At 34.9% G+C, this 24575-nt stretch overlaps 1 protein-coding gene across 3 annotated transcripts; it reads right to left on the bottom strand.

Annotated features, from left to right (window-relative positions):
- Positions 1 to 92: 92 nt before the first annotated feature.
- Positions 93 to 23386, bottom strand: LOC127866283 (prolyl 4-hydroxylase subunit alpha-1-like). Of its 3 annotated transcripts, XM_052406730.1 has the most exons (13): positions 22654 to 23386; positions 18792 to 18946; positions 17472 to 17633; positions 15706 to 15888; positions 13991 to 14151; positions 13361 to 13412; positions 12465 to 12649; positions 7676 to 7849; positions 6501 to 6571; positions 5957 to 6110; positions 3791 to 3853; positions 3048 to 3116; positions 93 to 2807 (listed from the first exon to the last, which is right to left on the bottom strand). In XM_052406730.1, exons 1-13 carry the CDS (start codon positions 22839 to 22841, stop codon positions 2640 to 2642), a joined length of 1785 nt encoding a protein of 594 aa, XP_052262690.1. In that variant the 5' UTR covers positions 22842 to 23386; the 3' UTR covers positions 93 to 2639. The 3 variants fall into 3 exon arrangements, with proteins under 3 accessions (XP_052262690.1, XP_052262692.1, XP_052262691.1); XM_052406732.1 differs by lacking the exon at positions 15706 to 15888 and having other exon boundaries at positions 22654 to 23385; XM_052406731.1 differs by lacking the exon at positions 13991 to 14151 and having other exon boundaries at positions 15716 to 15888; positions 22654 to 23383.
- Between the last annotated feature and the right edge of the window lie 1189 nt (positions 23387 to 24575).

Raw genomic sequence — 24575 nt, 5'->3', positions numbered from 1 at the left:
TTAAGTTCATGTTGTTTTTATGTTTATTTAACACTGTAATTGACAAACAATCCATATTACTTAAACATTTGTAAATGAAAAGAAACCAAGCCTTTTCGTGAAAATGTTTATTATGCGATCATAACCATGTGTTATACAAGAATTCATGGCAGATAAATATACATTGAGATTCATACTGTGGGGCAATAGCAAATTAACAGTTTATACAATAATTCTGTTTAGGCAAGCCGCAAAATCAATGAAATGACAGGCAGTAATAAGATGTACAACAAAAGTATTTCAATCCTGACACATACTGGTTTAATAAATAGTTGATAACAGATAACCCAAATGTCAGACTTAATGTACAAACCCTCAGTAGACAACGTAAGTATTTGACACTGAAAAAAGACGGACGGAACTATGTCAACAGGCTGTTTGAATCTGGGGAATGAGAACAAATGTGTTTTTGTCAGCATTTACAAACTGTTCAACATACAGCATACATTTTGAAAAAATGAATATATCTAGCTTTTTTGTAATCCTATTTGATATCAATCAACAAAAGTATGTTTTGGTGTCTGCTAACACGATAATTTCATTATATATAACATGCTAAAAATTAAACAAAAACTCAAATATTAATTCATAATGCACAAAAAGCTAAATAATCTTGAGACTCAAAAGCAATTTTGAAACAATCATAAGTGGTAAAAATCTGTATATCATGTCAAACAAACAATTAAAGCATAAACACATTGCATACAAAAACAAAGGTTAGTGCATAGACACATGTGTCTCGTTATTTTCCATAAGCATAGAATATTGTAAAATATACAAATCTGTATACAACTCATTACAACATATTGCATGTATATTACCATTGTATGAAAAATCTGATTAATACTTAATACCTATTTAGTATTTTAAATCCTCCCTAAGTATGTTACAGTGCTAAAAGTATCACATAGAGATTAACTGTATCAAGATAATACATGCTCCATCAAGAAAATTAGAGGTGGAGTCCACAGATCAACATGAAAGCTATACATCATAAATCTGGAAAATCTGATTTTCTCAACTCCTTGAACACAAAACACATAATATAATCAGTCAATTGTCCGTATTACACTGTTTCATAACATAATCCACATCAAAAGAAAGCAATAAACAAGCAAATTCGTTGAATTGATATACCCCGCCATAATACTTCTGGACACAAAATTATTCTGGACGGATGGATAAGGCCAGTGTGCATCATCCTCTTATCCATATGTATACTCATATCAAGTTTCAATAAAATCCGTCAAAGCACTTCCAAGATATGGCTCTGGACACACAAAAAAGCATTTTTTCAAGATACAAAGGGCCACAACTCCGTTATTATCCGATGGTGTACAATGCCATTTGGCGTGCATCATCCTCTTATCCATATATAATTTATATATACTCATAGATCTACCAAGTTTCAATAAAGTCCATCAAAGCACTTCCAAGATTTCGCTCCGTACACACAAAAAAGCATTTTTTCAAGATACATAGGCCATAACTCCGTTATTATCCGATGGTGTACAATGCCATTCGGCGTGCATCATCCTCTTATCCATATATTTACTCATACCAAGTTTCAATGAAATCTGCCAAAGCACTTCCAAGATATGGCTCCGGACACAAAAGTGCCGGTCGGACGGAAGGACGGACAACGCCAAAACAATATCCCTCCGCCTATGGCGAGGGATAATAAATCTGTTTATGGCCTCTTTCCAAAAAAATAAAGGAACCTTATAACCTTAAAAGCATATTATTAAAAGGTAATGATCAACTGAACTGCATACAAAAAAATATTTAAAACAAAAGCTCCGCGGTTGGGGACAGATGCCCCCTAAACATGGCCTTGACAACCATCACTCAATCCTTTGATGACATATCGAACAGAAACCAATTAAACACTTAATGTCACAGTGACGTTGACCTTTGAACTAAAGACCCCAATTTCAATAGAAGTCATCTACTTTTCAAGGCCAATGCACATTTGAAGTATCAAGCCAATCGGTGGATTCGTTGATGAGTTATTAATCGAAAACAATTTTCTTATTGTGACAGTGACATTTGACCTAGTGACCCCAATTACAATAGGGGTCAACTCCTGTCCAAGGCTAAGGCACATGGGAGGTAGCAAGCCCTTGGTCCATTCGTTGATGATTTATTGATAGGAAACGATTTTCCCACTTATTGTGACAGTGACCATGACCTTTGACCTAATGACTCCAATTTTAGTACGGGTCATCTACTGTCCAATGCACATGTGAAGTATCAAGCCAATCGGTCAATTTGTTGACGAGCTATTGATCGGAAAAGATTTGCAAACTTATTGTGACGGTGACCTTGACTTTTGACCGAGTACCCCCATTTTTATAGAGGTCATCTACTGTCCAAGGCCAATGCACATGTGAAGTATCAAGCCAATATGTCAAATATTTGACAAGTTATTGATCGGAAACTAACTAGTCTACCGACAGACCAACATCCAGCAAAGCAATATACCCAATCTTCTTTGAAGGGGGGCATACAATGATAAGGGACCAGAAACAGGATTATTTACATTTTTGGCCTAAGCATGAGAAAATGGCACAAGGGAAACAACTCTGTGTCAATAACAATTACTCCTTCTCCCTGAGTCCACATGGCCTGAGGAACTCCTGCCCTCTCTCGTGGATCCATTTGTTGGACACCCACTTAGACCCCACAAGCACAGGGCAGGCAGCATGACGGGTGTCGTAGATGCCTTCTCCATTTTTATACAGATTATACCAGAATAAAGCAGAGTTCTGAAATAGAAAATAAAGTTTTTAGTGCACAGCAAAAGGTGAGCTTAAAAAAAAAACAAAAAAAACTACCAAGCATAATGCACAATAATGTTCTGTTTGTGATAAACATTGTAGTTGAGATTGATGTTTAAGAGCTTCTATAAGCCTTTTAAAATCGAGGATATTTAAAATGGTTTGAAATGAAACAATGTTTAATGCATATCCAAACAATGTGATGTAATGAAAAGTTGTGTAGCTAACCTTCTTGGGGAACATTTTCAGACCTAGGTAGGGAAACACAGTCGCACCACCTGCCTGTACATCAGATATCTGAAATATAGAAATCTAGTTAACAGATGGTGAAATTAATCAATCATACAAATTATCCGTTTTTAATTGTGAAACTTTGTAATAAATTTTAAGGTGGAATAAGTATTGAAAATAAAAATACAATGTATATAAATGTACTATAAGGAATGGACATATTAATGAATAAATTACTTAAATTTCATTACAAAAATTGACAACTATTTAAATAATCTCTTTTTATATCAAAATTACATTTAAGCCTCTCAGAATAATAAATATTTTTAGAAGTGTTATATTCCAAAGATAATTTTAGAAGATAAGACAATCTTTTATTACGAAAACATGCAACCTCGCAAGTAGGTGTGCAGCAAAGCAGAAAATGTTAAGATAAAACAATTATTAAGAATAGCACATACATTTTAAAAAGTGAATACCCTCTTCTTCATTTATTTCAAACCTTTTATGTCCTATTTCTCATTAACAACTTATTGTAAGCCTAGAAATTATCAATATCTATTTTCTGTACTATTCTTTAACAAGATACCAAACCATGAACATATTACCCATGTTTACACTCTGGAAGCATTTCAATGCCTGATTCCAATTTGGATTTTATTCAGGGGAGATAATTCATGCACAATATTGACAGTAGGAGTTTTCAGTCCATAAACCTTATGCTCCTCCACTAAACTTACATAGAACATAAGCGTGGCTATCCTGTTTCCTGTACCAAGCTCTTTGAACGCATTTTCTTCTTTCTGAGTAATAACAATTGTAAGCATGTAGATTGTAAATAGGCTCACTGCACAAATCTGATAATGTGTGCTGTTTGTGATCCGCAAACATTCAAATAAATGTTTTCACAAGCAAACACTAACAGAAAAAGAAAACTGATACAAAAGTAGAACAAATGAGCCAGTTGCAAATTTTGCAGATGTAAAATGTCTTCCTTATTTAACCTGGTCATTTGTCTGCTTTTGGATCAATAACAGTACTCACATTTTGTTGCAATGGCAACTGTTTAACTTACGTAAAACATAAACGTTGCAATTCTATTACCAACTCTTTGCTCGAACGCAGTCGGTTCCCGCTTCTGTATCCGGCATGCAATAACAAGTAAGTAAAATGTTGGTTTTAAGGTATTAGATGGTTGTTTTTTACAATTAAAGGTGCAGTACCTAATTCCGGCAGTCCTAAATCCGAGACCACATTCAAATTGGTAATAAAAAATGGCAATACATTTTGTTTGGTTGCAACCGATACAGATTGTTTAGTAACAAGTAACTAAAAAACATTGACAATTTTTCATCTGAATCCAGTGATTATTTAAATAGTTAAGCCTTTTTTTTGTCTATACCACCCAAAATACATATGATTAGTTGGGATCCGTGAATCATGCCAACATGTGCAATTTTGACTTTCCCCATGGTGTCCATGATAAAAACCATCTTGCTATGTACATACACCTTAATTGTTGTTAAACACTTTTTAAAATTACATTGTATTGGCAAACAGTGAAAATTAAGTGTGTAAGTCCATGTTTGATTTTACAAATCAATGAATATCTAGGCATTAAAGCACAGCACTGTCTCTCATGCAGGGCATCACTTTCAGAGAACTAAAAAAATCAACATTAATAAAATAAAGGTAGGTTGAAGGCTGATATTAAGTAAAATAATTCAAATGTAAGATCTTTAACAGCCATGCCAATTAAAAAAAAATCTCACAAAAAAGTTGCTTTGAAAAACAGTTAATATGAAAATTATTATTTGCAAGCAATAATTTTAAATTGAACTTTTTAAAAAGGGGTTAATTAGGCACTTTAACAATAATATTTTACAAAAAAAAGAACTTTTATATTGCTTATTATTTTTCCTATACAATAAAATTATATATATAACAAGGGACAAAATTGTCACAAAACCAGGTTTTCATTGTGAAAAAAAATCTGATAAAGGGAGAAAACTCAAACTGAACTTTTGAAATGAACAAACAAAATTAACCCCCTTTGTAAGTTTGTTTTTTTTTAAATCTATTTTTAGTCGTGGCGACCTTGACATTGGAGATATTGACGTGATTCTTTCGTGTGACACACCGTCCCATGGTGAACAAATGTGCAAAATGATTTTAAAATCTCACAATGAATGACATAGTTATGGCCAGGACAAGCTCATTTATGGCCATTTTTGACCTTTGAACTCAAAGTGTGACCTTGACCTTGGAGATATCGACGTAATTATTTCGCGCGACACACCGTCCAATGGTGGTGAACAAATGTGCCAAATGATTTTAAAATCTGACAATGAACGACATAGTTATGGCCCGGACAAGCTTGTTCCGCCCGCCCGCCAGCCAGCCAGCCCGCCCGCATTCGCCAATCTAATAACCAGTTTTTTTCCTTCGGAAAACCTGGTTAAAAAATAAGCCAGCAAATGCATATTGATCTTCACCTGCTTATGTGAAATTTTGTGCCAGCCTGTTTGCAAATGAATAAAAAATATTGATCATAAATACGGTATGCATTCCAAACTTGGCAGATTTAGGCAATGCACCAGAACTGTTCTATTTGTAGGCGTATTTTCTTGTATTGATAACATTTCCTCAATTTTATTCGAATGCACATGTTTATGTATTTCTTCTAAATGCCATTGCATAACTACATCTTAACACATACTGTTTACATTTAAAATTTACCACTAACACTTTGTTAAATTACTTGATTATTATATAGAAAGTATTTTAAATAAAAAATTCAAAATGTTAAAATAATATACAATATAAACTGAATAATATATAATTTTATATATTATTCGAAATAAAAGATCCAATCATACAATTCAGACAGAAAACAAGTGACCTACTCTAGCAAAATCAAAGTGAGGTTCATACTGTCCTCCGATGCCGTAGTTAGCAATCTGGAGCTCTTCAGCAGTCTCCACATTGAGACCAGTGATGGCAGAAATGCGCCTGTTGATATTGTCAATCCTGGGCGAGTCAAAGCCTGACAGCCAGCAGCTGTGACCAAAAAAATCATGTCACGAGGATGATGGTAAAGTAAAACACTGCAGATTTGTTGATTTCTACAGAATTAATTTTACTATGACAGTCATAATCATCATCAGCAGCAATTTTGACAACAAATCTTAAGTTCTTATAATATTTTTTGAGTTTCAGAAAAAATATTTCAAGTTTGCCTATACAGAAATCTGAAAATATGGTGAATCCTGTACAAAGTTTGACAAGAGATGGCCTTAGACTTGAGCAAACTTTGACCCTGCTTCAATTAAATAAGCAGAAAATAATAATTTAGAATATTGCTCACCATTCAAGGTTTAAGTAATAAAATAAACTGTTGACAGTACATTTGCGAACACTTTGAAATTAAGAACTTGCTATTTGTTTTACCTTTTACTGACTCTGTAAGTGGCTGTTTCCAGTTTTCCTGTCTTTGGGTTGTGAACTGTTGCTCTACCAAGCTGAAAATATGAGGCTACTTTATGAATGATGAAGTAACAATTTGCACTATCTGTATGATCCCTATATCAAAGCACCGATCTTAAGGTATGTCTTTGACCTTTGAACTTGGGATATAATGACTTTTGGCAAGTTATATGAAAATCCACCTATGCTTGACAAAGTTATACTCCCAAGACAGTGTCAAGTAAAAATTTCCACAATTTGATCTTTGACCTTAAAATGTTACCTTGTGGCCTAGGGACCAGGTTATTGAGGACCTCACATCCCAGAATTCTGATTACTAATGGCAAGTTATTTGAAAATACATTAATGCTGGACAAAAATATGCTACTGACCGATGTTTTCCACCACCCACACAGATGCTCCGGTGTTCCCACAATAACGTGAATACAACAAGAGCACCGCATAACGGGTGCCAACGCTCGGCTGCAAAAGCTTGTCAGATTGTTTTTTTTATTTTTAGATTTCACAGTGACCTTGACCTTGGACCTAGAGACCCCAAAATGGATGTGGCGTGTAGAACTCATGAAGGTGTATGTACATATTAAGTTTCAAAGTTGTAGGTTGAAGAACTATGATTTTAGAGCAAAATGTCAAGGTTTTAGCACGATGCGGACGATGACGGACACTACACGACGAGCTGGCTATGACAATACCTCAGTTTTCCGAAAACAGCCGAGCTAAAAATCTAACATTTTACATGAAACATATTTGACAGAGTAAATATGTTCTGGATTTTTTCTTACTGCGAAAGTTACCTAGTACACAATTTTTGTTATTGTGTGACAGTCCTGTTAAAAACTGGTTGATTAACAGATGAATAGTTTTAGTACAATAACACACAAGAGAAAACCCCACTTAATCTTATGACATAATTTAGAATAGCCAGGTCCGCATAAAATATGGGACTTCCTGGTTGGTCACTATATTGTCATAGGGCTCTAGGCAGAGGGGTTCTATTTCTTACTTACCTGTTACAATAATAAATTGCAAAATATTTGTCACACAATTGTACAATTTTCACATTCAATGAAGTAAATGGCAAGAAACAACATCAAATAATAAAACAACCAGTTGATATTATAAATAACACAATAACTTGCCTTTGGTGTTGCAAGGGTCTTAATAAGCTCCACCTCTCTGTCTGTTATGACATCATGGTAGTGGACAATAAATGGTTTCAGATAAATGACCTCTTGCTTCACTGGAGACAGCAGCAACAGGGGATGGTTGTTGGTGTGGTAGCGGCAGTACAGCTTGTGGGCATTTTTGATTGGCTGTGAAGGAAACATCATTTAGAGATTCAAAATAAGTCTGTGATAAAACACATTTTCATTTACTAGTTCTTTCTACAACGGTCATAAATAATACTACCCCCTCCCATGTGTCGAAATATGTAGCAAATGTTATCTCTTGTGTGTGGCAAGATTAAAACACAGGGTAATGGTTTTAAAACAATGTGTACTGGTTCATTGTTCAATGTTATAAACCAAATAGAACACTGATTTTTTATATACTTTTTTATTGTTATTTACAACTGTATATAAATTATAATCATTAAACCCCAAGGGTATGTGGCAAGTTTTGACACTAGGGACATCAGTTCAATTTTTTTTTTGTAGAAGATCACAATGCAATGTTACAGGTAATTAAAAATTATTTCAATTTATAACAAGAGCACCGCCTTGCGGGTGCAGACCGCTCATCTATTTTCTTTTTAAAGGTGAAGGGACTCTCATTTTCAATCACAAAGGAGGGAGGGGTGGAGTGAAGAGAGGTGTATAGTGTGGGGGTGTGGACATTTATTACATTATTTTCCAAAAATGCGAAAAAAAATGCAAACAAAATAAAAAATCGGGGTGGGGGGTGAGGGGGTGGGGGGTGGGGGGGTGGGTGGGTGTGTGGGGTGGGTGGGGGGTATTCTTGGGTGCGATGGTTGGACGGTATTTCAAACATAAAATAATAAAAATAAATATTTGTGTTTTTTAACCGTTTCAAAAAAAAGACATTTGGGGGGATGGGGTGGGGGGTATAGTGTGAGGGTGTGGTGGTCATTTGTGAGATGATCTTAAAAAAAAAAAAAAAAAAAAAAAAAATAAGGGGGGGGGGGGGGGATTCGGGTGGGGGAAGGGGGGGGGGGGGGTGGGTTGGGATTCTTGGGTGCGATGGTTGGACGGTATTTCAAACATAAAATAATAAAAATAAATATTTGTGTTTTTTAACCGTTTAAAAAAAAACCATAATTTTTGTTGGGGGGGGGGGGGGGGTGGGGTGGGGTGGGAGAGGTATAGTGTGAGGGTGTGGTGGTCATTTGTGAGATGATCTTAAAAAAAAAAAAAAAAAATATAGGGGGGGGGGGATTTGGGGGGGGGGGGGGGGAGGGCACGGGGGATGGTTTGGGTGGAGTCTATTGTGGTATGTCAGGTAAGAGTAGTTTTGTCAAAGTATCTATCAAATCTAATCATAAATAAAGAAGGTATGGCAATTTTAGCAAAATTTAATAATTTGACCTTGAGAGTCAAGGTCATTCAAAGGTCAAGGTAAAATTAAACCTTGCCAGGTACAGTAACCTCATGATAGCATGAAAGTATTTGAAGTTTGAAAGCAATAGCCTTAATAGTTAAGAAGTAAAGTGGATCGAAACACAAAATTTAACCATATATTCAAAGTTACTAAGTCAAAAAAGGGCCATAATTCCGTAAAAATGACAACCAGAGTTATGCAACTTGTCCTTTTACTGTACTCTTATGATAGTTTGCGAGTGTTCCAAGTATGAAAGCAATATCTATGATACTTTAGGGGTAAAGTGGACCAAAACACAAAACTTAACCAAATTTTCAATTTTCTAAGTATGAAGGGCCCATAATTCCGTCCAAATGCCAGTCAGAGTTACATAACTTTGCCTGCAAAGTCCCCTTATGATAGTTAATAAGTGTTGCAAGTATGAAAGCAATAGCTTTGATACTGTAGGAATAAAGTGGACCTAAACACAAAACTTAACCAAATTTTCAATTTTCTAAGTATAAAAAGGGCCCATAATTCTGTCAAAATGCCAGTCAGAGTTACATTACTTTGCCTGCACAGTCCCCTTATGATAGTTAGTAAGTGTTGCAAGTATGAAAGCAATAGCTTTGATAATTACGGAATAAAATGGACCTAAACACAAAACTTAACCAAAATTTTCAATTTTTTAAGTATAAAAAGGGCACATAATTCTGTCAAAATGCACGCCAGAGTTATCTAACTTTGCCTGCACAGTCCCCTCATGATAGTAAGTAAGTGTTCCAAGTTTGAATGCAATAGCATTGATACTTTCTGAGAAAAGTGGACCTAAACGCAAAACTTAACCAAAATTTTCAATTTTCTAAGTATAAAAAGGGCACATAATTCTGTCAAATTGCACGCCAGAGTTATCTAACTTTGCCTGCCCAGTCCTCTCATGATAGAAAGTAAGTGTACCAAGTTTGAATGCAATAGCATGGATACTTTCTGAGAAAAGTGGACCTAAACGCAAAACTTAACCGGACGCCGACGCCAAGGTGATGACAATAGCTCATAATTTTTTTTCAAAAAATAGATGAGCTAAAAACAATAAATATAAACTAAAGTGAACTAGATATGTCAAAAACACCAATGCTCCCACAATGCCTTTGACCAGCAGCTGTATAATTTCGACACTTGACCTTTGATCACTACACAATGTGACATTGTCACACTGTCTCTAAACCCTGTCTTATATTGGCAAAATATAGATTAGACCGACAAAGATGTGCTTTTAGTCTCAAATTATGTACGGGCAAAAAATAGCTATTCCACAAAAGAACAAGAGCACCGCCTTGCGGGTGCAGACCGCTCATCTATTTTCTTTTTAAAGGTGAAGGGACTCTCATTTTCAATCACAAAGGAGGGAGGGGTGGAGTGAAGAGGGGTGTATAGTGTGGGGGTGAGGACATTTATTACATTATTTTCCAAAATTGCGAAAAAAAAATCGGGGGGGGGGGGGGGGGGGGTTCAAACATAAATTAATAAAAATAAAAATTTGTGTTTTTTAACCGTTTCAAAAAAAAGAAATTTGGGAGGGTGCGGGGGGGGGGGGGGGTATAGTGTGAGGGTGTGGTGGTCATTTGTGAGATGATCTTAAAAAAAAAAAAAAAAAAAAAAAAAAAAAAAAAAATTAGGGGGGGGGGGGGGGGGGGGGGATTCGGGTGGGGGGAGGGGGGGGGATTCTTGGGTGCGATGGTTGGACGGTAGTTCAAACATAAATTAATAAAAATAAAAATTTGTGTTTTTTAACCGTTTAAAAAAAAAAGAAATTTGGGAGGGTGGGGTGGGGGGTATAGTGTGAGGGTGTGGTGGTCATTTGTAAGATGATCTTAAAAAAAAAAAAAAAAAAATTAGGGGGGGGGGGGGTGGGATTCGGTGGGGGGGGGGTCTTGGGTGCGATGGTTGGACGGTAGTTCAAACATAAAATAATAAAAATAAATCTTTGTGTTTTTTTAACAGTTTCAAAAAAATAATTTGGGGGTGGGGGGTGGGGTGGGGGGTATAGTGTGAGGGTGTGGTGGTCATTTGTGAGATGATCTTAAAAAAAAAAAAAAAAAAATAGGGGGTGGGGGATTCGGGTGGGGGGGGGGGGGAGGGCACGGGGGATGGTTTGGGTGGAGTCTATTGTGGTATGTCAGGTAAGAGTAGTTTTGTCAAAGTATCAATCAAATCTAATCATAAATAAAGAAGTTATGGCAATTTTAGCAATATTTAATAATTTGACCTTGAGAGTCAAGGTCATTCAAAGGTCAAGGTAAAATTCAACTTGCCAGGTACAAGAACCTCATGATAGCATGAAAGTATTTGAAGTTTGAAAGCAATAGCCTTAATAGTTAAGAAGTAATGTGGATCGAAACACAAAATTTAACCATATATTCAAAGTTACTAAGTCAAAAAAGGGCCATAATTCCGTAAAAATGACAACCAGAGTTATGCAACTTGTCCTTTTACTGTACCCTTATGATAATTTGCGAGTGTTCCAAGTATGAAAGCAATATCTATGATACTTTAGGGGTAAAGTGGACCAAAACACAAAACTTAACCAAATTTTCTAAGTATAAAGGACCTATAATTCCGTCCAAATGCCAGTCAGAGTTACATAACTTTGCCTGCACAGTCCCCTTATGATAGTTAATAAGTGTTGCAAGTATGAAAGCAATAGCTTTGATACTGTAGGAATAAAGTGGACCTAAACACAAAACTTAACCAAATTTTCAATTCTCTAAGTATAAAAAGGGCACATAATTCTGTCAAAATGCTAGTCAGAGTTACATTACTTTGCCTGCACAGTCCGCTTATGATAGTTAGTAAGTGTTGCAAGTATGAAAGCAATAGCTTTGATAATTACGGAATAAAATGGACCTAAACACAAAACTTAACCAAAATTTTCAATTTTTTAAGTATAAAAAGGGCACATAATTCTGTCAAAATGCACGCCAGAGTTATCTAACTTTGCCTGCCCAGTCCCCTCATGATAGTAAGTAAGTGTTCCAAGTTTGAATGCAATAGCATTGATACTTTCTGAGAAAAGTGGACCTAAACGCAAAACTTAACCAAAATTTTCAATTTTCTAAGTATAAAAAGGGCACATAATTCTGTCAAATTGCATGCCAGAGTTATCTAACTTTGCCTGCCCAGTCCTCTCATGATAGTAAGTAAGTGTACCAAGTTTGAATGCAATAGCATTGATACTTTCTGAGAAAAGTGGACCTAAACGCAAAACTTAACCGGACGCCAACGCGGATGCCGACGCCGACGCCAAGGTGATGACAATAGCTCATTTTTTTTTTTCTAAAAATAGATGAGCTAAAAATAAATAAATCTTTGCAATCCAGGAATGCTGCCTACATTTAAGTCCTCTCCCCTACAGAGTGCCTCGTATCTCTTGTACTCCTCCCCACTGCGATACTCATCCAACTGTCGCTTGTTGACCACCGTTCCATCATCACCTCGCCTACGAGAGTCCTTCTCCTCGCTCTCAAGCATCTTCTGGTAGTATGCCTTGTTAGCACGAGCCCTCTGGTGCGATGGATCTACAAGTGCAATATCAAGTTAGTTGGGAATGTTTAAAAGGGAGCCAAAGCCCCTAGGGAGCTCTAATGAGACCAGAAAGAACTGTTTTGATTTGATGTTTCCAAACAAATGTTAGAATATTGGTAAGGTATCATAAGAACAAGAAATGTCATGACGATTGGATAAAAATGTGACTTCCTGAGCATTCACAAGGTTTTCCTTAATTGCCCAATTACCAGGAAGCCATGCAATAGGGAAAAAAATGTACTTGATCAAGGTATCATAAGAATATGACATTCCATTTGCCTATCGCTTTAACAAAATGTAAACCACATCAAGTTATGTTCAATGTACCTAGGTTACCATCCAACAATTTTTAAAAAAAGCCCCTTGTCAGGCCACTTGCCATTTTTTACTTTGGCTTTATCCCTAAAAGAACATGCGTTCTGAGATAGAATCATGAAGATTAGACAAAAAGTGACTTCTTGGCTCATGGTTTTACTACAACACCAGAAAATACCCTGTATTCATAAGAAGGATTAATATGACATTAAAAATAATTGATTTTCAAACGTTTGAGTTTCATAAAAACAGTTTTCTTGCTGTTCCCAAGAATAACTTACATTATAACTAAACATTTTTTTATCATATTATTTAAAGTTTTAAAGAGTATGATGTTGAGAACCTTGTTTCACCTTGTTAAACTTCTGACTAAACTACAATGAACATACCAAGCTGCAGCATCTCATCGGTCAGTGTCAATGCCCTCCACACATTGCCTTGCTGCAATACAGAAAGAAACACTTGAACTCTTTAGCACTTAACAAGCATTTCTTTTTAAAAGCCAGGAATGTGTGAATTTTGTTTCATCTGGACACTTGATTCCATGTTCATCCACTCATTTTGTAAAGTGAATATTTTGTATGTTGTTCTAAGAAAGCTGCTGATACGAAGTTTACTAACTTATTTTTTCACCAAATCTATATAAAGAGAATTGGTATGTCATTAATGAATTTTTATGTCATAAACAAAATTGGAACATATCAATGAATGCAGACTTTTTTTAATCAAGTCTATTATTCATTCTAATTCCTCAAAAAAGGTGACTATGAGCTTTGCTTTCAAAAAGAGTTTTGGTGAAATTATAGTGTCTTTTATTAGCTATTTATACAATAACATAATCAGGTTTAGACAGGAATACTATGAAAAAAAATCCTTTTAAAATAAAACAATTCATTTTAACATTAATCTTACCTGTGTATACGATGACATTCACCATGCGGCCACTCAATGTTGTACTTTAATTTTATCTTACCGTTTTGTTTACAATATGCCATTTAATATCCCATGACAACCTGTACCTTATAATGAGCAAACTGCAGATAATCGAGGATAATGCCAGCGGTCTCATTGACATTGGGTTTGAGCATTGACCTCTCATATGCCTCCTCCATCCACATGATGGTGTGATAGAAGTCCTCCCCCAGGTAGGCCTGCCTCCCCACCTCAAAGCAGTCTGCGACTGAAAGGCCAGCCATACAGATGATGACTGTGTCTTACTTTTATCAGATGCGTTGTACCATGTCATGTGCGCTGCATGTTGTTACTTTCACATACATCACACCTTGTCAATGGATGCTTTTATTACCAGTTATGTCAAACCTCTTCAACTGCACTGCATGCTGTTAGTCTCTATCTGTGTTAGATGCCATACCGTTTCTCTCATTGAGATTTCACAACATTCAGAAACATGCAGTTGTTATTACTTTTTTTTAAACATAACTCATTAATTCTTATCCATGCACTTGTTTATTTCCGCAAAACAAACTTACCTCATAAAACTTTCCCATGTTGACCAACAACCAATCCTTCTCTAAATTCTTACTCAAATATTAACAAGAGCTATCCCAAAACACTTTGCTCGACTATTCTTCTACAAAAACTGTGTCCATGTAAAAAAGTAGATTTGCAACTGTCCACAATACAATACAAAATGTCAACAAACTTATATATTAAGTTTAAATTGAATACCTGTTGTTAAAATAGTGATAAGGAGATGTTGAATGTTTACCTTAAACAAATTTTTAAGTACAAAAAAGGGCATAATTTTGCTAAATTGCAGGTCAGAGTTATAGAACTTGGTCAGTGACCACACACAATAAGGCTTAATACATGTGTCAAGTTTCAATTGAATAACTGTAGTTAAATCAGTGATATGGTCAGATGCATGCTTACCTTCAACAAGGCATTACAAAGATGCCGACAGCAGTGCCAACAAATGGCTGAGAAGAATAGCTTGGGCTATTTGGAGACAGGGGTGTCAATTGTCCCAAATTTGAAATCCGGAAAATTAAGCCGTAGGATAAAGGGAAGAGAGGGCCCAACCCCCGAGCCCTAGCTTATTCATTTTATTGTTCTTTTTTTTAATAGTCTTTCTAGGTGCAATTTCTGGTGAGTACAATGCGAAATATTATAAACCAAACCATCCGTAACACCGCATGTGTATTTGTCATTCTAAACAAATGATATTAAGAACATCGAAATTAAATTAAAATCGACAAACCAGCGTATCCGAAAACGACTGTCCGAAAACATGTCGCGATACATCATTTGCAAATGAAATAAAATATGCATATCGTTTGACTGCAGAAAATGAAAACCAGTAACCAGTAACCTAGCAAATACGCAGTCAATATATAATTTGATTAACATATTGTTTTAAATTTTGATATTGCAGTGCTTTACTTCGCCAGTTACTGCTTATGTCAGTGCCAGCCGCTTACCAATCAGAAATCAATAAATAAAATCGGTACTAAGCGCAAATGTCTGGAATGCCGACGATGCTATAACAATATTCGTTCTGAAATGATCCCGCACTAAAAGAATTTTGTCCCTACCCCCACCCGCCTTAAACAAACTCATCGGATTTACATTCACCTCAAAATCAACCCTGGCCGGCTCAAATCCGGATTTCCGGAATAATCCGGAAAATTGACACCCCTGGGAGAATAAGCGTGGTAGATATATGTCAAAAGGCATACTTGTATAATAATTGAAACTCTACCAGGTTCCTTACACAAGCCAACCTTGAACTGAGCGAATGCCAGGTAGTCTAGAATGGAGGCTGTGCTAACTCCAGGATCACCACCCTCCATCTCCTCTTCTTTCATCTTCTGTAGGGCTTCCTCCATCCACATGATTGTGTGGTAATAATCCTCAGTATTGTATGCAAGACGACCAAGCTCGAAACAGTTCCATGCTTAAAATTGCAACATTTCAGTACATAATATAAATATCATGCTGTTCAGGCAGAATTAGCTCGACGAGGGTAATTAGTAAAGGGGTTAAATGAAATAATTAACACTCATTAATACACATATTGTCACAAATACATACAATATTTTTATTTGAAAGTGACATTAGGCTGCATGCAATGTATTATACAATTGATTGTTAAATATTTATCCATTCATTGAAGAAGATACAAAAGTAGAAAGTTCAAAATAAAACTTGTAATTTGGTGTAGCACACATAATACTAGTATACCTATCTAGTAAATGATTGTATGAAACATGTGCTCTGAAGGACACTTGTATATTACCAAAAATGGTTAACATGTCAATACACCACATGAAAAATCTGTCAAAGGCCATTCACCATGAATGGCTACAAACTTAAATAATCAGGTTGCCCTTGCTTTCTTTGTACCGGTAGATACCTTTATTAAGTATAAGATTTTTTACAGTAGACCCTATCTTGTTTTTCTTCAAATCAATTGCCAATAACAAACAGTGTTGATGTTTTTTTGGTCAATAATAACTATCAAGAGCACACACATTGACTCTATAATCACATCACTTCAATACAAGCACAAAATCAAGGGGCTGACTGATCTGAAAATGGGTTCTTTGGCTGGGTATTTCATACCCTCCGAATGAGAATTTAAAAAGACTATTCAAGCAGGCAAGTACAGTTTTAAATCCGTAAAACAACAACTTACAATGTATATAAAATACCATATTTAGCGAGTTATAAGTAACATCTGAGTATAAGATGCATTTCTATCATTTTCTAACTTTGTCCATACATATGATGAACTGGAGTATAAAACGGTTATTAACTAAAATCTTCCCAAATATGCATTCACACATATTTATCCATGGAATTCCTAATTCTTTTTTATGTTTAATATCGGTCCAAGATGCAGGTTCAAAGGAATTGCTATTCAGTATTTGTTGTCATTTTTTTACCTTACATTTAGAAGTCGTTCAACCCATTCAAGGAATATCTAAAATAGTTATTGTAAGGTTTATAAAAAAATCCCATTTGTTTTATGCATTTATACATCTTATTTTTTTTAAAATTGTTGTTTATCTTCAGGATTTAGTATAAAAACCTTTTCCTGAACTGTTAATGAAACACAAAGTACGGGTATAACAGCCCTATATTTCTCATTGCATTAGGTATTCTCCCCATTATATTTCTACATTAAAAACTAGTTATTTAAACAACAATGAGATTCATTCATATTAATATTAAGATTACAATTGTTTGTGCATTCCTTTCAGTGTTGCTTAACAAAAACGTATAATGGATTGAAACACCATTGTTGATATGGTTGTTTAAATGTAAAGATGTCCAATTGGTGTAGTGGATATGATCCCTACTGTGGGACCATTCTTTAGATTTCCTCCATAGACACTATGTACTATGTCTCAGGAAAGGGACTCCAGCGCATTTCAAATAAGCCTTAGGCTTTCTTTGCAATCGAGCTAAAATAAATAGGTTTCAACTAAATGTAAAGATGTTAGAAATCCAAAAAAGGTTGTAATCGCAACCTACCATCCAGTTGACTGGACACCACACCTCCAACATTTCCACGGGCTAGATCTGTAGTCTGCAGTTGGTACGTGTCTTGCAGACGCAGCAGTGCACTAACTGACCCTGACAGATCTTCATATGTAGGCAGGTACTCCCGTAATTCTTCAATCTTATTTAGCAAAACTGGAAAATAAGATAAACCCATACAGCCAACAATGATCATAGGTGCGTACTACTACACCAGAAACTCATTTAATTTAATTACTGCTAAGACAGAGTTTTGACAGGACCACTTCCAAATAGTTGCACTTGATTCTTTAGTCCTAAGTGTAAAAATGGGTTGGTAAATATGGGCTGTTTGATCCCAAGAATTTCCTTTTTACAATTGTCCAGTAATATCAATCCATTGTAATTTAATGTGTGAGTAGATTCTATGATTTCATAACTTTTTAAAGCCCAGAGGGCATCCTGCATATATCTATATAAGCAACAATTGTGTAGGTATCAAAGGGTTGTCGCAAAAGGTGTCTGTTGATGCCACACATAAGAGTTAATCTGCTTAACCTGTCATGAACTGACTATCAGTTTCAATATGCAACTACCATACCTCAAGTATTCAAGACCTTCATCTTGAAGCTGACTGACTGCCTAATGCATTGTTTAAATGGGATAAATATTTGAGGCAACTTTCTTGAAAATCCTTTCAAAGGCATAGGAGATATTGAATTGAAATGAATGAACATTTTCAAACATTCAACTGAAAAGTGCTATCTGGACCTTTAATTGACGTGAATGGCTTCTGAAACTGTCTCTGTGAGCATCAAGATTGACTCATAAATGAGACACTTAAGAGTGGTTATCAGGGTTTTTCTCAGATTTCACTTACAACATAGTTTAAGGGTGCAAGTGACATAACTCAGTTTAAATGTTGTCAAGTTAAACATTCTGACCAAGTTTCATGGATTTATAAATGTGGCCTCTACAGTGGTAAAAAGGTTTTTCTGAGATTTCACCTGGTGACCTAAGCTTAGCTTCACATGACCCAGATGCAAACGTGGCCTGTTTTTGTCAAGATAAACATTCTGTCCAAGTTTCATCAAGATTGACTCATAAATAAGACATTAAAGATTTAGAGTGGTTATCAGGGTCTTTTTCCTCAGATTTATTGATTGAATAGTGTTTCTAGTGTGATAATTACAAACGGCATTCCCATAACCCTCTCCTGCTCCCTAGCAAGGGATTTATAATGCTCAAATAAAAGGTGTCTTGTTTAATATTATAACATGTACATCATAACAATATACTTGTCAACTCTCAATGTAAACTGACAGGAATCCCTACCATCCCTGCTGTTGTTTTTTAGCGTGTGTTCAATGTCCTTGTCCCAGTCGAGTGTGAAGTGCTTCACAAACAGGTAGGCGTTCACAGGGTTGCCCAGGTAGTAGTCCGGGTCCTGTAGAGCTGTGGTGCTATGGTCCTCAAACTCATCAGCCAGCCTGCAACACATACACATAAATATCCTCTCTAGTATGTTACATGTTTCCTGATAGCCAAACCCACTCCCCAACACTCAAACACTAATATACTCTCAAGAACATGCTTTCAAACCCCTCCCAAACAATGAGATCTGTTGGTAGTCTAAATGTTTAGACCCATTTATTTATTATTTATTTTTACTTATTACGGTTTAGTGTCTGAAACCTTAATTCATGAACTACAACCACTATCACCTATGTTAATGTTACTTCAGACTTGCAAGTAATAATTGGATTTACACAATGTCACTATTTTATCCATAGAAAAGGGCAATTATAAGTTCTATTAGTATGGGGTACATGTACATGTATAATTATAAAGTAAATTTAAACCAAGAAAATGTGAGTGTTTCCTTATCAGACAAATTATTATTAGAAAATATCATCTATACAAATTTAAATCAGAATTGCAAAATAAAATTGTTTTTATGAGTACATGTATATTATCATTTTTAGCAATGCCTTATGAAGAAATTCAGTTTTGTTACTTAAGCTAACTAATGCGTGACTATGTTGGAGGAGCTTGACGCATGCCTTCCACTGACATTTGTCCTGATATTTTACGGTATCCATACATTCGTTCTTAAGGCCAATCATTCTGGTGCTAATTTTGACAAGGTATACATTTGTTCCTATGTTGTTTTGATAATCCGGACAATGTTCCTACACTATTTTGACAACCTGGACATTCGTTTCTACATTATTATGAGAGCCTGGATATTATTTTCTATATTTATTAAACATTATCGACTTTGGCTCCCATAAGTAGATGCAAAATGTAACAACAGAGCATACACTATTCAAAGGTCATCACCTTTAATTAGCTGACAATTCAATTAACCTAACTTAATAACAGTAAGCCAATTCAAAATGTGCTGACCAATGTGATTTTAATTAATTAGTTGTTTTATTTCCTTCACAAAATTGGCACTCATTCTAATGAATGTAACTTTGGAACCATTGTCTAGGATTAAAACATTCCTATGTGTCAAAATAACATAGGAACGAATGTCACGGTCGTCAGAACGATAAAGGAACAAATGTCCGCCTTGTCAAAATAAGCGTAGAAAGGATTGTCCTTGGGAGGCAATGTCCGGGATTCATAAATAACGGCATGAAGAAATAATCCCTCCAAGACTAATACCCAACAGGAAATATGCCAGCCCTCCCATGCACTTATTTTCCTCCTTGAACACTGAGCCACTTGGACACTCATCCTTCCATTGTTTTGTCAAACCCACTCAGGCATATGCTACCTGTCCCCACACCTACTTTTTTTTCAGCCCAGACACCGACTCCCTTGACACTTGTCCTTCAATTGTTTTGTCTATTGTTAATTAATAAATATTAAACGGGTAAATATGGCAAGTGATTTTTTCACATGTTAAAAAAATAAAACAAATGCAATTTTTAATTAAACAACATTAGGCATCAATTTATCAACGTTAGGTCAGTTCATGTACGGCTAAATGGTTCTTGTAATTAAATTAATAGAGAAACATGGTGTTGCATGCAAAAATGCACATTTAAGCAGGGACCTTTACTTGTATAGGTCCCTGATTTAAGTAATGTTTCCCAATCATTGAACATGTGTTATGATATTATCAGGTGTCAATGCAAGGATATGTCAAATTAAGAGTTCCATTGATAAGCCATTGGTTAAATGGTCATTCTTCCACAGATGTATTGACAATTGTAAGCCACATGTGCTGTTCATTACACTACAGCCATATCAGATGTGCTGTTTCTTATCTATCTTCACATCTTCATTTCTAAACAAACACATGCCATTATGAGCATACACCAATTGGTGGCTGGTTTTACATTTGATTGGACACATGATCACACAAAACCTTTACTTGAAAGAAGTTTGTAATTTAACACTTGAACTCAAACAGAAACACAAAAGCAGAAATACTATCTTTTTTTCTCAACCCCTTTAATCAAGATAGTAGCAATACCATTAAAAACAGCCAAAATAATTTAAATTTAAACTTAAAATCTGCTTGATAAAGAAAGGTAAAACAAGGGCATTACTTTATTATTAAATTAATGAAATGTTTGCCATTTTCAGAAAAGAAGTATTACCGTCTTTATTCCAAGCAACTTTTTCTCGTTGTCTATCATCAGAACATTTAAGATTAATTTCCCTAGAAGTTCTTCCTTTTTACGACTCTTTTATTCATCAGTCAGCTTTTGTTGGAGAATAATAGGAAACCCAATCAACTCCAATGGAAATAAAGCTTCCATAAACTGCAGCATGGCCATATATTGCCAATAAAGATCCTAGGGAGAGGGGAAACAAGTCATCTAACAAACTGTCAGTTTATATACCCAGTATTCAATCATTGTGTCCACAAGGGGCTTCAGAGGCAAACACAATCCTGTAAATAAATACTTTGTCTCTAATTCTTACTAAGATGGATAGATATTATTTGTATTACTTTCCACCAGTATTATACTATTGACTTGAGTATTAAAGCTGAATTGACTGCTTTGGACTGACATTAGGCTGAACAGAAATTTGTTAATTTATTACTTTAATAGTTTAGTTATTTCACAAATTAATTGGTCTCTTGTTTTCAAAAATACTAGCTTAACTATGATTTACGAACTATTACCCGTACAGTTTTAGAGAACTTTTCTATCTTTCTGTTGTTGTTTTTTCAAAATTAATTGTATCCTTCATATTCACTGATTAATACTTCAAAGCAGCCAGCAATATGCAACTTGATCCTTATTTTTAAAATTGGGCATTTAACATCAAAGGAATGACTCAGATTATTGCCAACCTTGAAATCTCTAGATGTCATGGTTGATGATTCCAGAACTTGTTTACCCACATCCATAAACTGCATATACAACTTATCTACATCAATAATTAGAGGAGTGCAGATTTCCATACACATTTTTATGGTTATGATGATTTAACACCAAATTCTTTAATTGAATTCTTCCAAACATAATCAATTATCTTTTTTAGGAAGCAAATTTGAAATATTTCAGGAGAACTGTTCAGAGTTGTGACCGTAAAGTAATTAAATTAATAAAACTGTATTTTGAATCTTATTCTTTATAGGCCTACAACAAATTGATCAGATATTCTTCAGATATGTGGCAGATAAAAAAATTAAATCGAAATAACAATAGTTGTTTTTTTTCCCTAAAACTTTTTTTCACTACAACATTTTTTTTTGTGAAGAAAAGTTGTTTTCTTGTTTATTATAAAGTTAAGCCTAAATATTTTATGACATACATGGACTTTTGCACAGATTTGTCATTTAATGCTTTAAATTGATAAATGTAAAGATTGGAACTAAAGAGTTACAGTATATATTTAAACAAAAATTAAGAGAGAAAAAAAGGATTCCAAACATGGGCTTAAACCACTGAACCTTGGAGTAAATGTCTAATGCTTAAACCACTGAGCCTTCAGTGAATTGTCCAGGACACTGCAAATTATATGACAGGGCTTCATATGATATGATCCAGTTGGTTTTCCAAATAACAAACCTAACATTGACACACATAACACAACTCAACCTGGAACGAATTTGATCATGTTCAAAAAGTTGTTATACATACTAGCGAGTTCAATTTTATAGGAGAAAACTATAAAGGGAAGTACAACAAATAAAAATTGTTACATTAACAGTACACAATCATACCTAGTCAGTTTGTTGAGTCTCTCCAGTTCATCAGCCACATATTTTCTGATCTCCTGCGCAATGTCGCGCTCGGCATACAGCGCTGTCTGTAGATGGGCCATGCTAGAAAACAGCTCACCGTGGCCCGAACCTGAAGCACTGGCCAGCACCATTACCAGCAAACATCCCTTGTACATCGCTGCTTCCATTCACTATCTTGAAGGTTAAGCGCTAAAGTTTCAGAGATGCTGTTTATTTGTTTGTGTGAACAATTAATAGACTGTAGTCTATACTTTAAACCTTTCAGACTTGATTGGCAGATTTCAGATAATTGGTTTACACTTTTTTGCACAACAAGCCACTTGTGGCACCGAGTCAACACGTGTACAATATTTGTTTCTAGAATAAACGTGTCCACGTATGCAAAGTGTTTACGTGGGGATCAACACTACGGAAATGCCAGGAAAGTTTGAAGAGTGAGTATCATATTACCTCTGTCTGGCAGAATAAGAAGATGGGTGCGTCCAATAACACAACAACAACAACAAAATGTCAACATATATATTTTCAGATTTAACAATATCTTATCAACATGAAAGCTCGTCGAGAGTTGTTTAAATAATATGTATTATTCTTTTCCTACAAGAAATTCCGATTACCGCAATCATTATCAACGGAATAACGTAAACAAACACTAGTATGACATATACGTGTTTAACCCATTTAGGCGAGTCCATTAAATTGTTTATGTCACGTGATAGTCATATGATCGTTTTAATACGTTCGTGCCCAGACGACATCGAACCTCACATTTCACAGAGAATCGTCTGCAAGCGAGACAAGTAGCCAATTAGTTTTAATGATTTTTTTGGAAGATTTTGGAGCTATAAAAGATGAGAGATGTCAATATTTTGGTCCAGAAAGATCAGCTTAGATAGATTAGCTCATGTATTCCTGCAAATAAGGATTAAATTATAATTTATTTGAGAAAATAAATGCGCATTCATGTTGTACATATCATGTTCTGACTAACATGTTGGGATTTAAATATGGTCTTAAAGAGATTATTGTTATTTTGGGAAAAAATATTTATTTTCTAGAACATGGAGAATTTTCAAATTAACATGATCATTTAAATCCCAAAGACATACATCTGTGTATTACATATTAATATACTGTATATACACCATAGTCTCACATCAATATATTTCACCCAAATTACGACATGTAACGAAACAATTCATATTTCTCTTTTCAAGCGAGTATTTATAGATTTAAACAGTTAAATTGATTAAATCTTTAAGAGGAAATTTATTCCATCCTATTGTCCTATAATTTTAAATGAGAATTTACTAAAGCAATGTCCCATTATTGGTAGCGAACATATTTTTGGCTGTAATTTAAGTTCATTTCATTCATAACAGTTTTACTATTAGTATTCAAATCAATACAACTTTTTTTCATGTGTGTGGGAATGTAAACTAAATATGAATAATTGTAATTTTGTAGAGGTAGTTGTAAAATAAATATTAATAATGCTGAATGGGTCAAGTTTCCCACTGGTACTACTTGCCCGTACACCGGGTACTTTGAAGTATACTTCACGGTACACCGATTATCAAATTATACTTTTCGGTACCATGTTATACTTACTACCCCATCTTTCCTAATAAAAAAAATTTGTTCCAAAAATTTTTCGTACCCAATTTTATTTCGTACTTAATTTTTTTTCGTATCCAAATGTTTTTGTTTTATAGAATTTTTCGTACTTAAAATTGTACTACCCAAATTTTATTTCGTACCCACATTTTTTTGGCATTATTTTTTTGTAATTAGGGTCCGAAAAAAATTTGGGTAAGAAAATTTCGAGTACGAAAAAAATTATGCCAAAAAAAATTTGGGTAAAAAAAAAAATGATTGAGTATGGGTACAAATGGGTACAA

This window comes from Dreissena polymorpha, chromosome 2 (assembly GCF_020536995.1).
Source record: "Dreissena polymorpha isolate Duluth1 chromosome 2, UMN_Dpol_1.0, whole genome shotgun sequence".
Classification (NCBI taxonomy): Eukaryota; Metazoa; Mollusca; class Bivalvia; order Myida; family Dreissenidae; genus Dreissena; species Dreissena polymorpha.
Note: the sequence above shows the minus strand (reverse complement) of the source record. Positions and strands in the feature narration are given on the sequence as shown.

Excerpts from the sequence above, each read along its gene's own strand:
- LOC127866283 (XM_052406730.1), bottom strand. The coding sequence starts at position 22,841 with ATGGAAGCAGCGATGTACAAGGGATGTTTGCTGGTAATGGTGCTGGCC. Across the intron at positions 7,850-12,464 it reads GTAGGGGAGAGGACTTAAAT|CCAATCAAAAATGCCCACAA; the intron begins GTAGGCAGCATT and ends TTTCCTTCACAG. Across the intron at positions 3,854-5,956 it reads CTCACTTTGATTTTGCTAGA|AAAGAAGAAAATGCGTTCAA; the intron begins GTAGGTCACTTG and ends GTTATTACTCAG.